At 46.6% G+C, this 17103-nt stretch overlaps 1 protein-coding gene across 1 annotated transcript in view; it reads right to left on the minus strand.

The window, feature by feature from the left end:
• Window positions 1-17103, minus strand: part of LOC126355320 (odorant receptor 43a-like) — a 257686-nt gene that overhangs the window by 31324 nt on the left and 209259 nt on the right. The window contains exon 4 of the mRNA XM_050005613.1: window positions 4560-4659. Coding sequence (XP_049861570.1) covers window positions 4560-4659 — 100 coding nt within the window. The remainder of the gene's footprint in view (window positions 1-4559; window positions 4660-17103) is intronic.

Below are 17103 nucleotides of genomic sequence, written 5' to 3' on the forward strand. Positions count from 1 at the left end.
GAATCTGGCTATATTAAGTGTTGTGTAAGTGTAAGATACAGTATTTATGCTACATGTGGTATGTCTACATAACGCTGTTCTTTATTTGTTTAATAGTCTCAAAATTAAAATCTGCATCAGCAGCTGGTTACAGGTAGGTAACGTTTCTACTACTTGTTTACAAGAGCACTCCGTCTTCAGGCCGCAAGTGGCCCATCGGGACCACCCGACCGCCGAGTCATCCGCAGTTGAGGATGCGGATAGGAGGGGCGTGTGGTCAGCACACCGCTCTCCCAGTCGTTATGACGGTTTTCTGTGACTATTCGGACGAATAGCTCATCAGTTGGCATCACGAGGCTGAGTGCACCCCGAGAAATGGCAACAGTTCATAGCAGCCTGGATGGCCACCCATCCAAGCGCCAGCCACGCCCGACAGCGCTTAACTTCGGTGTTCCCACGGGAACCGGTGTAGCCACTGTGGCAAGGCCGTTGCCACGATTTACAAATTGAGATTTTTTTGTCATACAAGGGTATGGAATGGATTTCAGCTGAGTTTGCCTTAAAGAATCTTTTCTGTAGAAGCTTGATTACGAACCACAAAAATTTTATAGATTTGGCCTCTTCAAGCCGAAGATGGATTTGCCGACGTTTGCTTTCTTCGCAGGGAAAACGGTAACTTAGCGATGTCACAGTGTTCATCTTCGGCAAGCTAACGCAGAAGGTGTCACAAAGAGCAAAATACTTGCGCTGAGCAGCAGCAGAAATGAGCCAAACTTTTTGACGTCAACAGGTAAATTTAAACGCTCGTGCTTTTTCAGTGGCTTTGTAAAGAGCTTTCTCTAAATTCAACATCTCACTCATCAGGACTCAGTTTTTGAGCCAAGCAGAAGGAAAAGCAAAGATATAACAGAAGCGTGGTAACATGATCAGTAAGTCATCTTCAAGTATGTGTGGTGTGCACAGATAGATCTTGAGAGACTAAATGAACAGCGTAAATTATTTTTCATGCTCCCATAATGAAATTTTCACTCTGCAGCAGAGTGTGTGCTAATATGAAACTTCCTGGTAGATTAAAACTGTGTGCTGGACGGTCTCGAACTCGGGACCTTCGCCTTTGGAGGACAAGCGCTCTGCCGATTGTGTTACGCGAGCACGACTCACAATCCGTCATCACAGCTTTACATCCGCCAGTACTTCATTCCTACCTTGCAGACATAGAAGTCTTGCAGGAGAGCTTCTGTCAAGTTTGGAACTTAGAAGACGAAGTACTGGCGGAAGTACAGCTGTGAGGACGGGTTGTGAGTCGTGCTTGGGAAGCTCAGTGGGTGGAACAGTTGCCTGTAAAATTCAAAGGTCCCGAGTTCACGTCTCTGTGTGATACATACTTTCAATCTGCCAGGAAGTTCCATTTGCCACGTTATTAAGCTACGTTGTTCCACCTATGTACAAACTTACGAGAATTCTACGTTAGGTAGAAATGAATGAGGTAGTGCATTTGTTAAGGCGTCGATACAGGAGGATGGGTATTCATGCTCTCATTGAAAACGTGTGTAAATTTTCGCATGTCTCAAAATACGGTTTGGGTTTTTCTCTGTATTATTCAGTCAATTTCTGTACCATTGCAAAATGATCGTTGGACGAATAAACCACTAACACTAATACAATGCCTCAAGTCGTGTCGCTCCCACAATCAGAGCAAAATGATGTTCTAGGCAGAAATCTGTAATTACATTGCTTGTGGGAGTACTTCTTCCCACTTTTTCCCGCCTGAACCTGATCTACAGGACAGTACCATATTAACTATCCGAAATACACTCCTGGAAATTGAAATAAGAACACCGTGAATTCATTGTCCTAGGAAGGGGAAACTTTATTGACAAATTCCTGGGGTCAGATACATCACATGATCACACTGACAGAACCACAGGCACATAGATACAGGCAACAGAGCATGCACAGTGTCGGCACTAGTACAGTGTATATCCACCTTTCGCAGCAATGCAGGCTGCTATTCTCCCATGGAGACCATCGTAGAGATGCTGGATGTAGTCCTGTGGAACGGCTTGCCATGCCATTTCCACCTGGCGCCTCAGTTGGACCAGCGTTCGTGCTGGACGTGCAGACCACGTGAGACGACGCTTCATCCAGTCCCAAACATGCTCAATGGGGGACAGATCCGGAGATCTTGCTGGCCAGGGTAGTTGACTTACACCTTCTAGAGCACGTTGGGTGGCACAGGATACATGCGGACGTGCATTGTCCTGTTGGAACAGCAAGTTCCCTTGCCGGTCTAGGAATGGTAGAACGATGGGTTCGATGACGGTTTTAATGTACCGTGCACTATTCAGTGTCCCCTCGACGATCACCAGAGATGTACGGCCAGTGTAGGAGATCGCTCCCCACACCATGATGCCGGGTGTTGGCCCTGTGTGCCTCGGTCGTATGCAGTCCTGATAGTGGCGCTCACCTGCACGGCGCCAAACACGCATACGACCATCATTGGCACCAAGGCAGAAGCGACTCTCATCGCTGAAGATGACACGTCTCCATTCGTCCCTCCATTCACGCCTGTCGCGACACCACTGGAGGCGGGCTGCACGATGTTGGGGCGTGAGCGGAAGACGGCCTAACAGTGTGCGGGACCGTAGCCCAGCTTCATGGAGACGGTTGCGAATGGTCCTCGCCGAACCCCAGGAGCAACAGTGTCCCTAATTTGCTGGGAAGTGGCGGTGCAGTCCCCTACGGCACTGCGTAGGATCCTACGGTCTTTGCGTGCATCCGTGCGTCGCTGCGGTCCGGTCCCAGGTCGACGGGCAGGTGCACCTTCCGCCGACAACTGGCGACAACATCGATGTACTGTGGAGACCTCACGCCCCACGTGTTCAGCAATTCGGCGGTACGTCCACCTGGCCTCCCGCATGCCCACTATACGCCCTCGCTCAAAGTCCGTCAACTGCACATACTGTTCACGTCCACGCTGTCGCGGCATGCTACCAGTGTTAAAGACTGTGACGGAGCTCCGTATGCCACGGCAAACTGGCTGACACTGACGGCGGCGGTGCACAAATGCTGCGCAGCTAGCGCCATTTGACGGCCAACACCGCGGTTCCTGGTGTGTCCGCTGTGCCGTGCGTATGATCATTGCTTGTATAGCCCTCTCGCAGTGCCCGGAGCAAGTATGGTGGGTCTGACACACCGGTGTCAATGTGTTCTTTTTTCCATTTCCAGGAGTGTAGTTTGACAGCGAATCGACTGATAAGTTTCCTCTTTACAGATATCGCAACGAGCGACGTGGCGCAGTGGTTAGCATGATGAACGCGTATTTGGGAGGAGAGTAGTTCGAATACTGATCGAGATCAAGGTTTTTGTAACTCACTATATCAGTTGTGGGGAGAAACAGGTTTGTTCCTTTGAATAGGACACGGAATGATCGAGAATGGACCACGATATCTTCCAAGACAGTGCTTCATCTTCAATGACATCATCGACGTGAAACGTTATTCTTGATTCCTTCAAGTGGTTAGAGTTTGCCGACGTCATGTCACTCAAACAGATGGATCATTATATTTATTCGCGAGTCATCAAGTGATCGTTCGACGTGAGTATACAGGCAGGAAGATGTCCGTTTCACTCCAAATATACCCGTGATTGTTTTTGCAATAGCCGTGTATCTGTAGAAGAGTGAGGCGGAATCTCTTTCCGTGGATTTGGAATGCTTCTCCACATAGAAGGCCATCTTCATGATGCTCAGTGTAACCGTATTATTAGGCACACCGTGCTCTCGTCAGTGCAAAACAGTACCCTGAAGAAGCAGTCTGTTCCTTGCAGGACCAGTCTACATTGCACACGTCAGTGATAGAAAGCTCATTATTGTCATTAAGTGATTATTATTCATTTGTTTGAGAACATATATCGGTATTCTACGTGATGATCGTTCTGTTTGAATTAGTCACACACAACTCCAACATGCAATATCTGAACACTCGTAAAACCAAGGATACTTATCAATGCTTAAAAACTTACAAGGGCATTATATGTCTATGAATGACGTCGGTACTAAACTGGAGATAGTACCGAATGTCGACAAACAATAACACACGACGTCATAGAAATAAGAGCTGACCGGTGAAGGTAAGCAGAGGGAAAGAAACAAACACTAATTTATTCCATAATTTTCTTTTCAATTACATAACCTATCCAGTTCGCTTTCACCACTGAACACTATCCTGCCGTCCATGGATTACGGCCATTCTTAAGCAAAACAACAATTAACTGATTTTCTTTACAATTCGACTAAAAGAATCACTCCAAATTAAGAAGCTTAAGTTACAACAAAAATTTCGAATGTTCATCCGCAATAAAGTGACTTGCAAAGATGCCTTAGAGTAGTGTCTCCAGTTTAGTCTTGAGATAACTGGTTTCGCTTTATGAAACAGTACGTGTCAAAATTAATAACACTTTGTGCTGGATATGGTATGTGTGATATGAACATGTCAGTTGTCTACACTTTGCTATGAGATTCGGTGATCTTATTCTGTATAGCATGCCAATGAGGAAATAATGACTGAAGATTTGCTTACCACGGCAGTAACGAAAGTATGTACGCAAATATTCAGCATGTTGAGAAACAGGAGAAGGAATATGGAGTGGTTCATCACTAGTTCCAGTTCTCGTATGGACCTGGAAAGACAAGTAAGCAGCATGAAGTAAGTAACATCATATATACTACTCGTGTCTTAACGCTCAGCATGAGCTAGAAATATTTTTACATGATAGTGTTAAAATTGATCTTTGAGAACAGATACATTGCGTGTGGCACATAACTTAGCCAAATATAAAAGAAATTCAAGAGTATCTGAGTATTTGCCTGAGTGTTACTAATCGTAGAAATTTTTTCTAATTGTCACAAACAACAATCTCAACAGGTTACATTTAGCTCATGTTTGAAGGATTACTTTCTGGTGTCCCATATGTGGGAAAGCATGGTTTTGGGAACATAAGCAAAATTTGGGAAATTTTTGGTAAGGTCTTATGGGACCGAACTGCCGGGGTCATCGGTCCCTAAGCCTACACACAACTTAATCCAACTTCAACTAACATACACCATGGGCAAATACTACTCTTGATTTAAATTATTTTTCATTTAATAATAAAATATATATTCAGAAGGATGGCCTTGCAGTGGGGAATTCTCTGGCTGGCACTGTAGCAGTTACCTTCGTCAATTATGCTGAAATTCAAGTTTTCAAGAACCAAAAGTAATGGATAAAATTATATACTACAAAAGATACGTTGATGACACATTACTATTATATAACGGTTCTAAGGATGAAATTGATACTTTCACTAACAACTTAAAGATCTACATCGAAAACTTGTTATAACTCATGTTCTACAGTCAATACAATATTAATTTCCTGGACCTCACAATTGAAAACAAGAACGGAAAACATAATATTTCTATCCGCAGAAAACATCAACTGACAATAATAATAAACGCCACATCATGCCATCCATTACAATACAGAACAGCATTCTTTAAAACAATGATAAATAGGATATTGAAATTACCTCTTCAACCTGATGGATTCCAGAAGGAAATTGATAACTTAAAACAGATAGCAGTTGGTAACAACGGTAATCCTCATCAGGTTGATGAGTTAAATCAAAAATTACAACGAACTCATGATGCTGCTACATATTCCAAGAGGAGATCTACTAAAATGACTTACATGGGACTTACTTCAGATATAATAAGTAAATTATTCAAGAATACAAATGTGACAACAGCATTCAAAACCAAAAACCTACTATATATGAAAAACTCGTAATCCGAGAATCAAATATCAGAATATGGGCATTTACAAAATAAAATAACGACTGCAACGAACAGTAATTGAGCAAACTGGCTGTAGCTTTCTAACACATTTTAAGGAACATGTTACTGGTACTCAACACACCACATTATTATTTGGTCGGCATCTTTATCAATACAATCACACTGAGGGTTCTACTTCAAACAATTTAAAAATATTACATTATGTACCAAAATGGCTTCTGTTAAATACATCAGAAAAACTGAAATCTATTCACTTTATAAAAGTAATCCGTTATCTGTTTCAAATGAGCATGCGTTTCCCGGCAGAGGGCGTTTGAGTTTGGCGCCATTTATCTGCAAATTTTTGCGCATGCGTGGTTCCCGCGCCTGTGTAACCTTCACGCGCGTGCTCTATGTACAGCGGCGTCGACATGCGGATCTTTTCAGTCGTACCTAGCCACCAGCGAGGTTCAACCAACTGGTTATGTCTGACAGTTGCTCAGAGGAAATATTGTGGGATTTGCACAATGTCACCCGTGATGTCTATTTACAGTAATAACATTAATGGCTGTCTGCTCCCACGATGTATTCGAAAGTAATCTATTTAACACTCTTCGGTATCGATTATGTGATAACTCTTTTCCAAATTCGAAATTATTGTACGAGCATCAATCGGGAGTGATGAGAATGGCTGCGGGCAATTTATGGTAGATAATACAATTTATACAACGCTTTTCCAACGGAATCGGTAACAGGAATTGAAAACTTCGAACGTTATAAAGCAAATAGTATTCATAACGAAACTTATGTAAGAATGTATATGATTATTGTGAATCCCGTGCAGAGCCTGTCCAACAGTACTGATGGTGCATGATCTCATATTCACATGACAGAGTTTTACTTGTACCAACGCCGAAGTCCATTAAAAGAAATGCGACTCCTGCGTCCAGGAATCGATTCTTTTACGGAAATATGTTATATTTGTTTATTATTGCATTAAAGACTCATTAGGTAAAGACCAAGGCCATGGAAATACTTTCTTCACTTTCTTTATCAAATGTGAAGACTGAACCGAACCTATAAAGCTTACTATTTACAATAACGACCTACCGTTAACGTCTCCGCCACACCTGTTGGTAATTAACATCGGTCTATTTGAGTTCTCAGGTACACTCTTCAACATAAAACCTGACCAGCAGCTGGTTGCCGCAACGTCTACAGGCCCTCCTAAACAACCAAAATCGTTTGTCAAATTCGCTCTTATCTGGCCACAGATTGTCAAGAAAGTTCATACGGATTCCAACAAGAATCTAACCCCACTATTATAGCAGACGGTGCTCGTACATGCTGTATTGTGACACTTATAGGGACGGCTACAAATGTATTTCGATCATTGACTCTGGCACCGCGTTTGAAGTGAAAGAGAGACAAAAAGACATGAAAATCCATTTAAGGATACGCGGAACCTGATGATTACATCAGCTTCCCACGAATAGACAGGGAAACCCTGAAGACAGTTCATTAAAATATCACTATGTAGGAAAATATAGCCTGCATCTACCCAATTTTTGTTACTCTCCCGCTTGTATGTTGTGTGCAGAATACTGATTTTTTTGCTTAGCTTCTTCCTGCTTAATATTTTTGCTTACCTCTACCGTTTTCGCAACTGCCAGTGTTATATTTTTATGCCTGATTGCAGTTTCCATAATTGTGTGAACTCACGATACAGTGAGCTGAAGTGAAATGAAACTGTTTCTTACGTATCAATTGCAATGAAACATCAGAAACAACCACCCCCACTCTTCCCCCATCTTGTCGGATTTTTCGTTTATCAAAATTTCTGTCAAACACATCGAACACGCTGAGTGTTTGACAAACACACAAAAAACTACACAGAGTGAAATATTTGGCACAAACATAGTAAAATTTGACGAACTTTTTCATCGTTTGCGGGGTCCGTAAGTCCGCAAATAATATGGCCACCTTGATAATACTCGAGGTCCGAGTATCTTCACAGTAGGCTGTGGCAGTTTCTGGATGAAATATTGTCTTCTGTTCGAGCTTTTCTGCGACGTCTATGCCAGTGGACTAATGGTAAATCATGCGTCGTCTGAATGCAAACTGTGGCAGTCGAAACCCCTCGTTGACAATTTTTTTATGGCGCCTTCAGTTTGAATGCAAAAGTCTTGATTACATTGGCAGCGCAGATACAACGTGTCACATATTCTGAAACACTGGTAGTAGCAGTTGCAGCCAACGACACTTCTATGACAAATTTATGGCAGACTATTTGCCTCTGAAACCTACATGCTCCAGTGGTCTCCCGGATTCATTTGCTGGACACCTTCAGCGGCTTCCGCGGCTGCATTTGGCTGCCTCATCCTTTGTCGTAAGCATTGGGTTGCCGAGTGACGCACCACAAAACACACTACTGGCCATTAAAATTATCTGCATTTTTTTTTGTAGTAAAGGGGGTATTCATGGGTCAACTATATTATACTAGAACTGACACTACATTTCACGCAATTTGGGTGCATAGATCCTGAGAAATCAGTACCCAGAACAACCACCTGTGGCCATAACAACGGCCTTGATACGCTTGGGCATTGAGTCAAACAGACCTTGGATGGCGTGTACAGGTACAGCTGCCCATGCAGCTTCAACACGATACCACAGTTCATCAAGAGTAGTGACTGGCATATTGTGACGAGCCAGTTGCTCGGCCACCATTGACCATACGTTTTCAATTGGTGAGAGATCTGGAGAATCTGCTGGCCAAGGCAGCAGTGGAACATTTTCTGTATCCAGAAAGGCTCATACAGGACCTGCAACATGCGGCCGTGCATTATCCTACTGAAATGTAGGGTTTCGAAGGGATCGAATGAAGGGTTAGCCACGGGTCGTAACACATCTGAAATGTAACGTCCACTGTCCAAAGTGCCGTCAACGCGAACAAGAGGTGACCGAGACGTGTAACCAATGGCACCCCATACCATTACGCCGGGTGACACGCCAGTATGGCGATGACGAATACACGCTTCCAATGTGCGTTCACCGCGATGTCGCCAAGCACGGATGCGACCATCATGATGCTGTAAACAGAACCTGGATTCATGAGAAAAAATGACGTTTTGCCATTCGTGCACCCATGTTCGTCGTTGAGTACACCATCGCAGGCGCTCCTGTCTGCGATGCAGCGTCAAGGGTAACCGCAGCCACGGTCTCAGAGCTGATAGTCCATGCTGCTGCAAACGTCGTCGAACTGTTAGTGCAGATGGTTGTTGTCTTGCAAACGTCCCCATCTGTTGACTCAGGGATCGAGACGTGGCTGCACGATCCGTTACAGCCATGCGGATAAGATGGCTGTCATCTCGACTGCTAGTGATACGAGGCCGTTGGGATCCAGCACGGCGTTCCGTATTACCCTCCTGAACCCACCGATTCCATATCCTGCTGACAGTCATTGGATCTCGACCAACGCGAGCAGCAGTGTCGCGATACGATAAACCGCAATCGCGATAGGCTACAATCCGACATTTATCGAAGTCGGAAACGTGATGGTACGCATTTCTCCTGCTTACACGAGGCATCACAACAACGTTTCACCAGGCAACGTTGGTCAAGTGCTGTTTGTGTATGAGAAATCGGTTTTAAACTTTCCTCGTGTCAGCACGTTGTAGGTGTCGCCACCGGCGCCAACCTTGTGTGAATGCTCTGGAAAGCTAATCATTTGCATATCACACCATCTTTCAGCCTGTTAAATTTCGCGTCTGTCGCACGTCATATTCATGTTGTAGCAATTTTAATAGCCATTAGTGTATGTCTATGATTTCCGTTTCACGCACGTCAACAAAGGTGGCAAACGATCCGTTTTAATATGATGAGTATTGTATTGCACTAATATGCAAGACTTGAGTATATCTCAAAATTTATAATTTGTGATCTAAGTTTATTTTTCTTTTAAACGAGATATAAAGCTTTAACAACAACATTAGAGGTTTTTCTTCATGACTTTTTTTGTCAGGAATTCCTATGTTTTCATCAAGCCACTGTGCTATTACGTGTTTACTGTCGTTCTATTCCTTAACAGACTGTGTGAACACCTTGCTGTGCTCTATAGCAGCGCAGACACATTGAACGGCGCGCGCGCGATAGAGGAGAGAGAGAGAGAGAGAGAGAGAGAGAGAGAGAGAGAGAGAGAGAGAGAGGGAGGGAGAGGGAGAGGGAGAGAGAGAGAGAGAGAGAGAGAGAGAGAGAGAGAGAGAGAGAGAGAGAGAGAGAGATTGATTTTTAGTCTTTGTGGCAAATTTCTTCCCTTGAATCAAAACTTCAGTCCCCTCACACCACCTCTGTGTTACCACACATGAAGTATCACTGACTTCATTAGTTCTAAGTTGTATGTAAATCGAAGGAGGAAAAGGAAAGGGATCACTGCAGCTGCATCGGGACATTACGCAGAATTAGCTGTTACGAGTGAAAATCTGGACCAGACTGGGATTCGAACCCGGGATCTCGTGCTTGCTAGGCAGGCGTGTTAACCGTTGCGCCATCTGGGACACAGGGTTATCGCAAGTGCGCGGACTATCTCGGCACGCCTTACGGCCGATCCACACACCCACCGAGAGCCACCTATACGCAGCCCCTGTCCATTTCATCCATGCTCACTGCTCAGATTCTCGTAGGTCGTCGGACGTACTTTAGCATCCCCACTGAAGAAGATAGATCCGTTGCCCATCTAGGCGTAACTATTACATGAACTTGTTCCAAAAAAAACAGACACCATGCATTCATATATGTGTACCAAGATTGCTGTACATGCGAGGTGCCTAGATGCTTTCACCACCCTGAGTGCAACGCATAAGTTCCGAACATGTCCACCAGCCTACAGCCTTCTATAGTAGTTGTGCCTTGTGCAAGAAACAGCACGTAGGTCGTGAGTCCGTTACCTTGAGACTGTAATAAAATTTTAGCTACGGATTGGTATTACAAAAATAGATGCTGAATGGGTTTGTTGAAAGGTGAGGCCTCTCGCTTTTTTTAGTAGGATGATACGAGAAACTGCACAATTATAGTTACGAATCGCAAATAATTTCCATTCTTCACATCTTCGTAGAATAAACAAAATAACGAACTGCGGCTTTGCGTAGGTACTATCAAAACAGTTCTCAATTGCATGACAAAAAAGTGAGATATTGCTAACTGAGTTCCCAACCTAAACCGACTGCGGCAGACAATTTGTCCTTTAACACTGCCGAACCAACTCTCATCTTACAGCCGAACTATCTCGCCCGCCATTCAAGTTAGATATGATCCGAAGATCTTCGAAGTGCTTCGTCTGCCTTTTTGTTTAGGAACTATTTATTATTCTGCTGGTTAGTAACACTTTATATAATGGAATGACAGCCTGCTTGTGAGAATACATTTATACGAAAGGCAAGTGAATTCACTGTTTAGCTTTTCTAACATTAGTAACATAAGTTTATCATTTTTGCGCTACTTCCGAACATGGCAGCCAAACGTGGAGAGGGACCACAATTCAAGCGCTCTTTCTCGTGGTACTCGTAGCGAATAAACCAGCGGTACCTCCCACCACACTACGTCCTCTTCCCACTGCTGCCTTCTCAAGTGCTCTGAGAACAGCTCCTTGTAGCTGAATATCATGGCTGTGAGACCAGAAACACTGCAACTGCATACTTTAGAGTCCACGTATGGATTAATGGAGAATTTAATGCTCATCGGAAGTGACAGTTAAGGTATTCAGTTACATTTAAATGAAAAATCTATCATTTCTGAAGCTACTCAAAATGGAAGGGAGTTGCTAGCACGGCTGTCAGCAATTATGAAGGTTTAGCAGAGAGGAAGTATATTAATAAAGTATGTTCACTTCTTATCTATCACCCAGACACGTGGGTGTAACATGACAAACAAAGCAAAGTTGTGTCATTGACATTCGATTTGAATGTTTCCAGAGACGATTCCATAGTCAAGCACCCTTGTATTTCCAAAACAGAACTATGACCATTAAGATAGCCTACTTATTCAAGCTTGCAAGAAGATTTACTCTTTAAAGGTTTTCTCCAGATTTTGGAACAACAATTTCTTCTACCAATTTGCAGCTCCATTAAATAAAACGAGAAATGGAAACTTGGTTCCATTCGCAATGAACACAATAGCACACACCTTCCTGGCACCTTAAATAAGAGTTTTATACATCGTAACGGGAAGATGCAGATGACACCTAACCAGCTTTGGTGGTAATGAGCAGATTTGTTTGTAAGCATGTAATACAAAACGGGTGACATTCAATTGACAGTATTAACACACCACTCCTATATAACGTATGTCAATGAGCAGAGGGTGAAACTTGCAGCGAGAGGAAACGATTTGTGTGGAAGCAAGTGCGGGAAGATGCAGAGGCCGCACCATGGGAGGCACCACTAAAAGATCTTAGGGGGCGTCCCGCAGCGGGAGTCGGCGACTGGACATGTGATGCATACTGGAAAGCAAGTGATGGGCCACCAGAAGTAGGACAAAAAATGCTTCAAATGGCTCTGAGCACTATGGGACTTAACGTTTGAGGTCATCAGTACCCTAGAACTTACTTAGGTTGAAGTAGTTCTAACATAAGGACACCACACACATCCATGCCCGAGGCAGGATTCGAACCTGCGACCGTAGCAGTCGCGCGGTTCCAGACTGAAGCGCCTAGAACCGCTCGGCCACCACGGCCGGCACAACATACTTCAAATGTGGTGGGAAATTCTATTAGCAAACACATGGTATTGCCATGAATTCCTCTCTGTTCCATGTACAAGTCTGCAATGACTGGAGCCACTTTGAAGATGTGGCACCGAGCACCACCCGCCATAAACCAAAGGTGTTCTGCAGATACGTAGACGATACTTCTGTAGTGTGGCCCCATGGCAAGAAAAAACCACGAAGTGCCTACGCCATCTCAGTGGCATACATAACAGCATCAAATTCACCATGGAGTTAGAAGAGAATGGCTGCCTTCCCTTCTTGGATATTTTATTCAAGAAAAAACCGGACTGTACGTTGGGACATTCTGTCTACAGGAAGAAGACGCACATGGAGTTACATCTCAATGCTCGGAGCTGCCACCATCTAGCACAACGTAACTCTGTACTAAACACCTTAGTACAAAGTGCCAGGTCGATCTGTGGCAACGAGAGTTTTCCCCGTGAGTTATCACATCTGCGGGAAACCTTCCGAAAGTCATGCGTGACATAAATAAGACGCACCTTGGTTGCAGACAAGAGGCGGGAGTAGAAACCAGAAGAAGACGAAACAAAACGTGTGGCGTTTCTGCCGTTGGCTGGACCGCCGACAGCTAAGATCGGAAGAATATTAAAGAAACACAAAATAACGACCATCTTTAGCGCACTGTAAAAAGGTAAAGGTATACTTGGCTCAACCAAAGACTAGCTGGGGTTGCAGATGCCGGGCATTTACAGTATTGAGTGCGAATGTGGTGTGGAACATATCGGGCAGACAACGATGTATCTCCCAGCGCTGTACTGAACACATCAGGGACGTACGACTAGGACAGAAAGAAGTATGCGGTAGCAGAACATAGCATATCGAGGGACACACCTTCGAATTCGAAAAAAACGAAGAATTTGTGCAGCGCTAACGGTTTCTGGGACTCAATCTTCTAAGAGGCAGTGGAGATAGATCTGCACAGCAATTTAGTAAACAGAGATAGCAGCGTGGAATCCCGCAGTTGACAAAATACGTCAGGAAAGCTCCGATCTGAAGGCAGCGGCGTCCGTGCACAGATTAGATAGCCACCGGGTCTCGACGCCGGTTGAGGCTGACACTGAAAAGACGAGCCTGATCTTGGCTCGAGATGGTGCAGTTAGACATAAATTTGTTATTCCTGTGGTTCCTGGGGAGGGGGGGGGGGGGGAGAATAGATCTTACCATTCTTGTTGATTTGTCCTTGCTGGTGGAGCCTGTAAAAAAGATAAAAACACACTGATGGATTAGTAAAACTGAATCCCTCAGCAGGTCAGGCCAATGCGTGGTTGGCCTGTGGTGAGGTGGTTGGCCCAGTCCTCGGATGAGCTGGGTGCGGGAGTGGCCCGCTTTCTCGTAGAAATTCTTGGCGATGGCACGAATCCTATCTCGGAGGGGCAGGATCCAGATGTCCTCGTGGAGTTGGCGCGTCGGAAGACGCATGGCAGTCTTCAGGGCGCGGTTCTGTATCCGCTGCAGAGTTACAATGTGAGCATCTGCGGTTTTCCCCTACGCCATGGCCACATACTTTAACAGTGGGCAGACCAATGTTAGGTATAGCGTGATGCCGTGTTGCGGTGGAAATGACGACTGCGGGTATAGCAGCGGATACAGGGCACGGATGTGATGCTTCCAGGTGAGCCTGCGGTCTAGAGTGACCCCTAGGTATTGCGCCGTCCCACTCCATGGGATTGGTTCTCCCAGGATTTCCACTGGCATAAGCCCTGCCGGCAAGAGTCTTCGGGTGAAGGTAATTGCCTGGCTCTTCGTGCCGTTGAATTTAAACCGCCATTCTGTTGTCCATAAGCCCAAGGCGTCGCACCCGCGTCGGAGTCTGTTTCTGGGCACTTGGGCGTTCATGTTGCGAGTGAACAGGGCCTTATCATCCGCGTACAGCGCCAGTTCGACTCCTGCCACTTTCGGGGCGTCGGCAGTATACAGCGAGCAGAGCGAGGTGCCGAGTTCCGTCCCCTGCGGCACCCCTGACGTATCTGCCGGTCTGTGGACGTACCGTCGTCGGCCCTCATGTGGAAAGTTTGTTCAGAGAGTTACGACCTCAGTAACGTCGTGTGTGACGCCGGTATCCCTTGTTCAAAAAGTTTGAACTCCAGAGCATCGTGCCACACCGAGTTAAACGCTCGGGAGACGTCGAGGAACACTGCCCCAAGGTATTCCCTTGTTTCCAGTGCCGTCATCGTCGGTTCTACCACGCGCAGGAGCTGGTAGGAAGTGGCATGTTGTTCTTGAAACCCGAACTGCTCGTTCGAGATGATGCTCTCCTGGGTTACGTGCAGCATGACACCTCATCGGAGGATCTCGTTGAAAACATCGGCAAGTAGCCGGTGCAATCCTGGCGGAAGGTTCTTCAGAAGGTGGTTTGTGACGTCATCACTGCCTCCAGCCTTCTTGGGGTTCAGCGAGTGAAGCTGCACAGCAACTACTTCCTCCTGTATAGGCTCGATAACGTCGCCTTCCTCCCTTGCGGCGCTGAAGGTTGGCGTGTCTACGAGCAACTACCATGTGTGCTCCATGTCGATGACGTCGGCCACCGGTGTAAAGTTTGCTGAGAATGCGTCAGCCTGAGCATTGGCTTTCGCGTCTGGATCGCTGGAGAAGTCGTTCCTGACCTGTAAGGGCGGTATTCGCTGTCGCCGGCATAGGAAGAATTTTACCACCCTCCATACACTACCATCCTCAGGATTGAGGGTAGACACAAGGTCTGTCCATTCCTGGTTCCGGTGTTGCTCGACTGCTACCTTAATTTCCCGTCTCTTACTGTTTCAGCAGCGCTTCGTGTCTGGTTGGCGAGTGAGCTGCTAGTCACGAAACAGTCGGTTCTTCTCAGTGGTCGCATCCAGAATAGTGCGCGGTATCGTTCGTGAAGTCACGTGGCCCTTGGTGATGTCTCGGCGTGGCTTCAGCTGCTGCTCGGAGTATTCTTCGGGTGAAGACTGCTAGGGCGGCGTCTGCCTCACTCTCTGCGGGGTTTGCCGCGTCCTCTAGCAGAGTGCTTTCGTCCGAAAGCGCTCGGCGTCTAGCCTGCGACAGCTCGGACAGGTCTCTGGAAGAGAAGCTCCGACCACGTCTAGGCCAAAAATGACCGGTACGTGGTCGGAGGACGATACGTTTGGCGTCTCGGCGGTCGCGAATCGCCCGATGCCCTCGAGAAGAGCAATATCGAGCACGTTCAGTTGTCCCCCTATAGAGAAGATCGTGGGGTCAAACGGCCCCAAGGTGATCGCGTAGTTACGGTGAACAGCGCGGGAGAGGCGGCGCCTGCTACAGTTGACAGTTCGCGAGTTCCACTCTGTTGTTTCACATTGAAATTCCCGGCAATGAAAGCTCGCCCCTCCAACGACAGCAGGGTGTCGAAGTCGGCTTCGTCTAGTGGTCTGCCAGGCTGACGGTACAATGAGAAGAAAAAATCTTTCTGGCGGTGGTATTGATGGCCACTGCTGTGGCCTCCAGTGCATTAAGTGCCGGTAGTTGGACCCAGTGGTGGCGCAGTGGCTTCACGTAGATGGCAGTGCCGCCCCGCGTGGGTGGCTCTGTCATCTCGGTAGCAGCAAAAATTTGCTGCTCGTACGTCGACCCCAGGTTTGAGGAAGGGCTCCTGTGCATGGCACATGTCGACCGCTTCATCCCATAGGAATTGGCGAAATTCACCCTGCTGGGAGTTGAGGCCCCTAGCGTTGAACATACAAATGTTTAACCCATAAATGTGGTCGTTATCCATTTTATGGCTGGCTTCTCCCGGCGCTGGCCTGGAGGGCCGCCGTCACTGCTCCTGCGAGCACCGGTAGCTGAGTCATCAGCTGGTTGAGCGACTGCAGAAGCGCGGCCAGCTCGTTGGTGTCTTCCATCGTTCTTCGTTGTGTCGGGAAGGTTTGACTGCATGGCAACGTTTCCCGTAGTCTGCAGGGGAGCGGCGTGCTGGGAACGCCCTGCGCCGGCGGCAAACCACCTGGCAACCGCGGGCGTCGGCGAAGGCAGCTGGACGGCTGCGGTGCCGGTGCTGCTCTGGCCTCTCTGAGGGGGCGGCCGGATTCCCCTTAGCTATGTCCGCGAAGCTGCGGCTCGGGTTTACGCGGCTTGCGCGCTTGCCGTGCTCGAATGCGGCGCATCCTCGGTAACAGGCGACGTGGTCTCCGTTACATTTGCAGCACGTCAGCCGGTCTTGCTGGTAGTATGTTCTTGTATGGGTCTTAGCAGGAGGCGATCGTACATCTTGCTGAGAGTTGGCAAGAGGCTAATCGGCCAATAGTGCTGTGGGGATAGAGGGTCTTTCCCTGGTTTGTGTATCCCGACCACTTCAGCATGTTTCCAGCAAGCTGGGAAATCACAGGAACGAGTAGTCTCGTTGAGGACGTTCGCGAGGTGTGTGGTCACTGTGGGTGGCAGATTTTTGACTAACTGGTTAGTGACATTGTCGTGCCCTGGCATCTTTCTTGTAGGGAGGAACCTGATTGCTCTTTCCACGTCCTCGGGGGCAAAAAGTATGGGTTCGTCCTCTGGATCCTCCTCAGCATTGAGGAAGACAGCCAGTG

The sequence above is a fragment of the Schistocerca gregaria genome, chromosome 3, assembly GCF_023897955.1.
Source record: "Schistocerca gregaria isolate iqSchGreg1 chromosome 3, iqSchGreg1.2, whole genome shotgun sequence".
In the NCBI taxonomy this organism is placed as follows: Eukaryota; Metazoa; Arthropoda; class Insecta; order Orthoptera; family Acrididae; genus Schistocerca; species Schistocerca gregaria.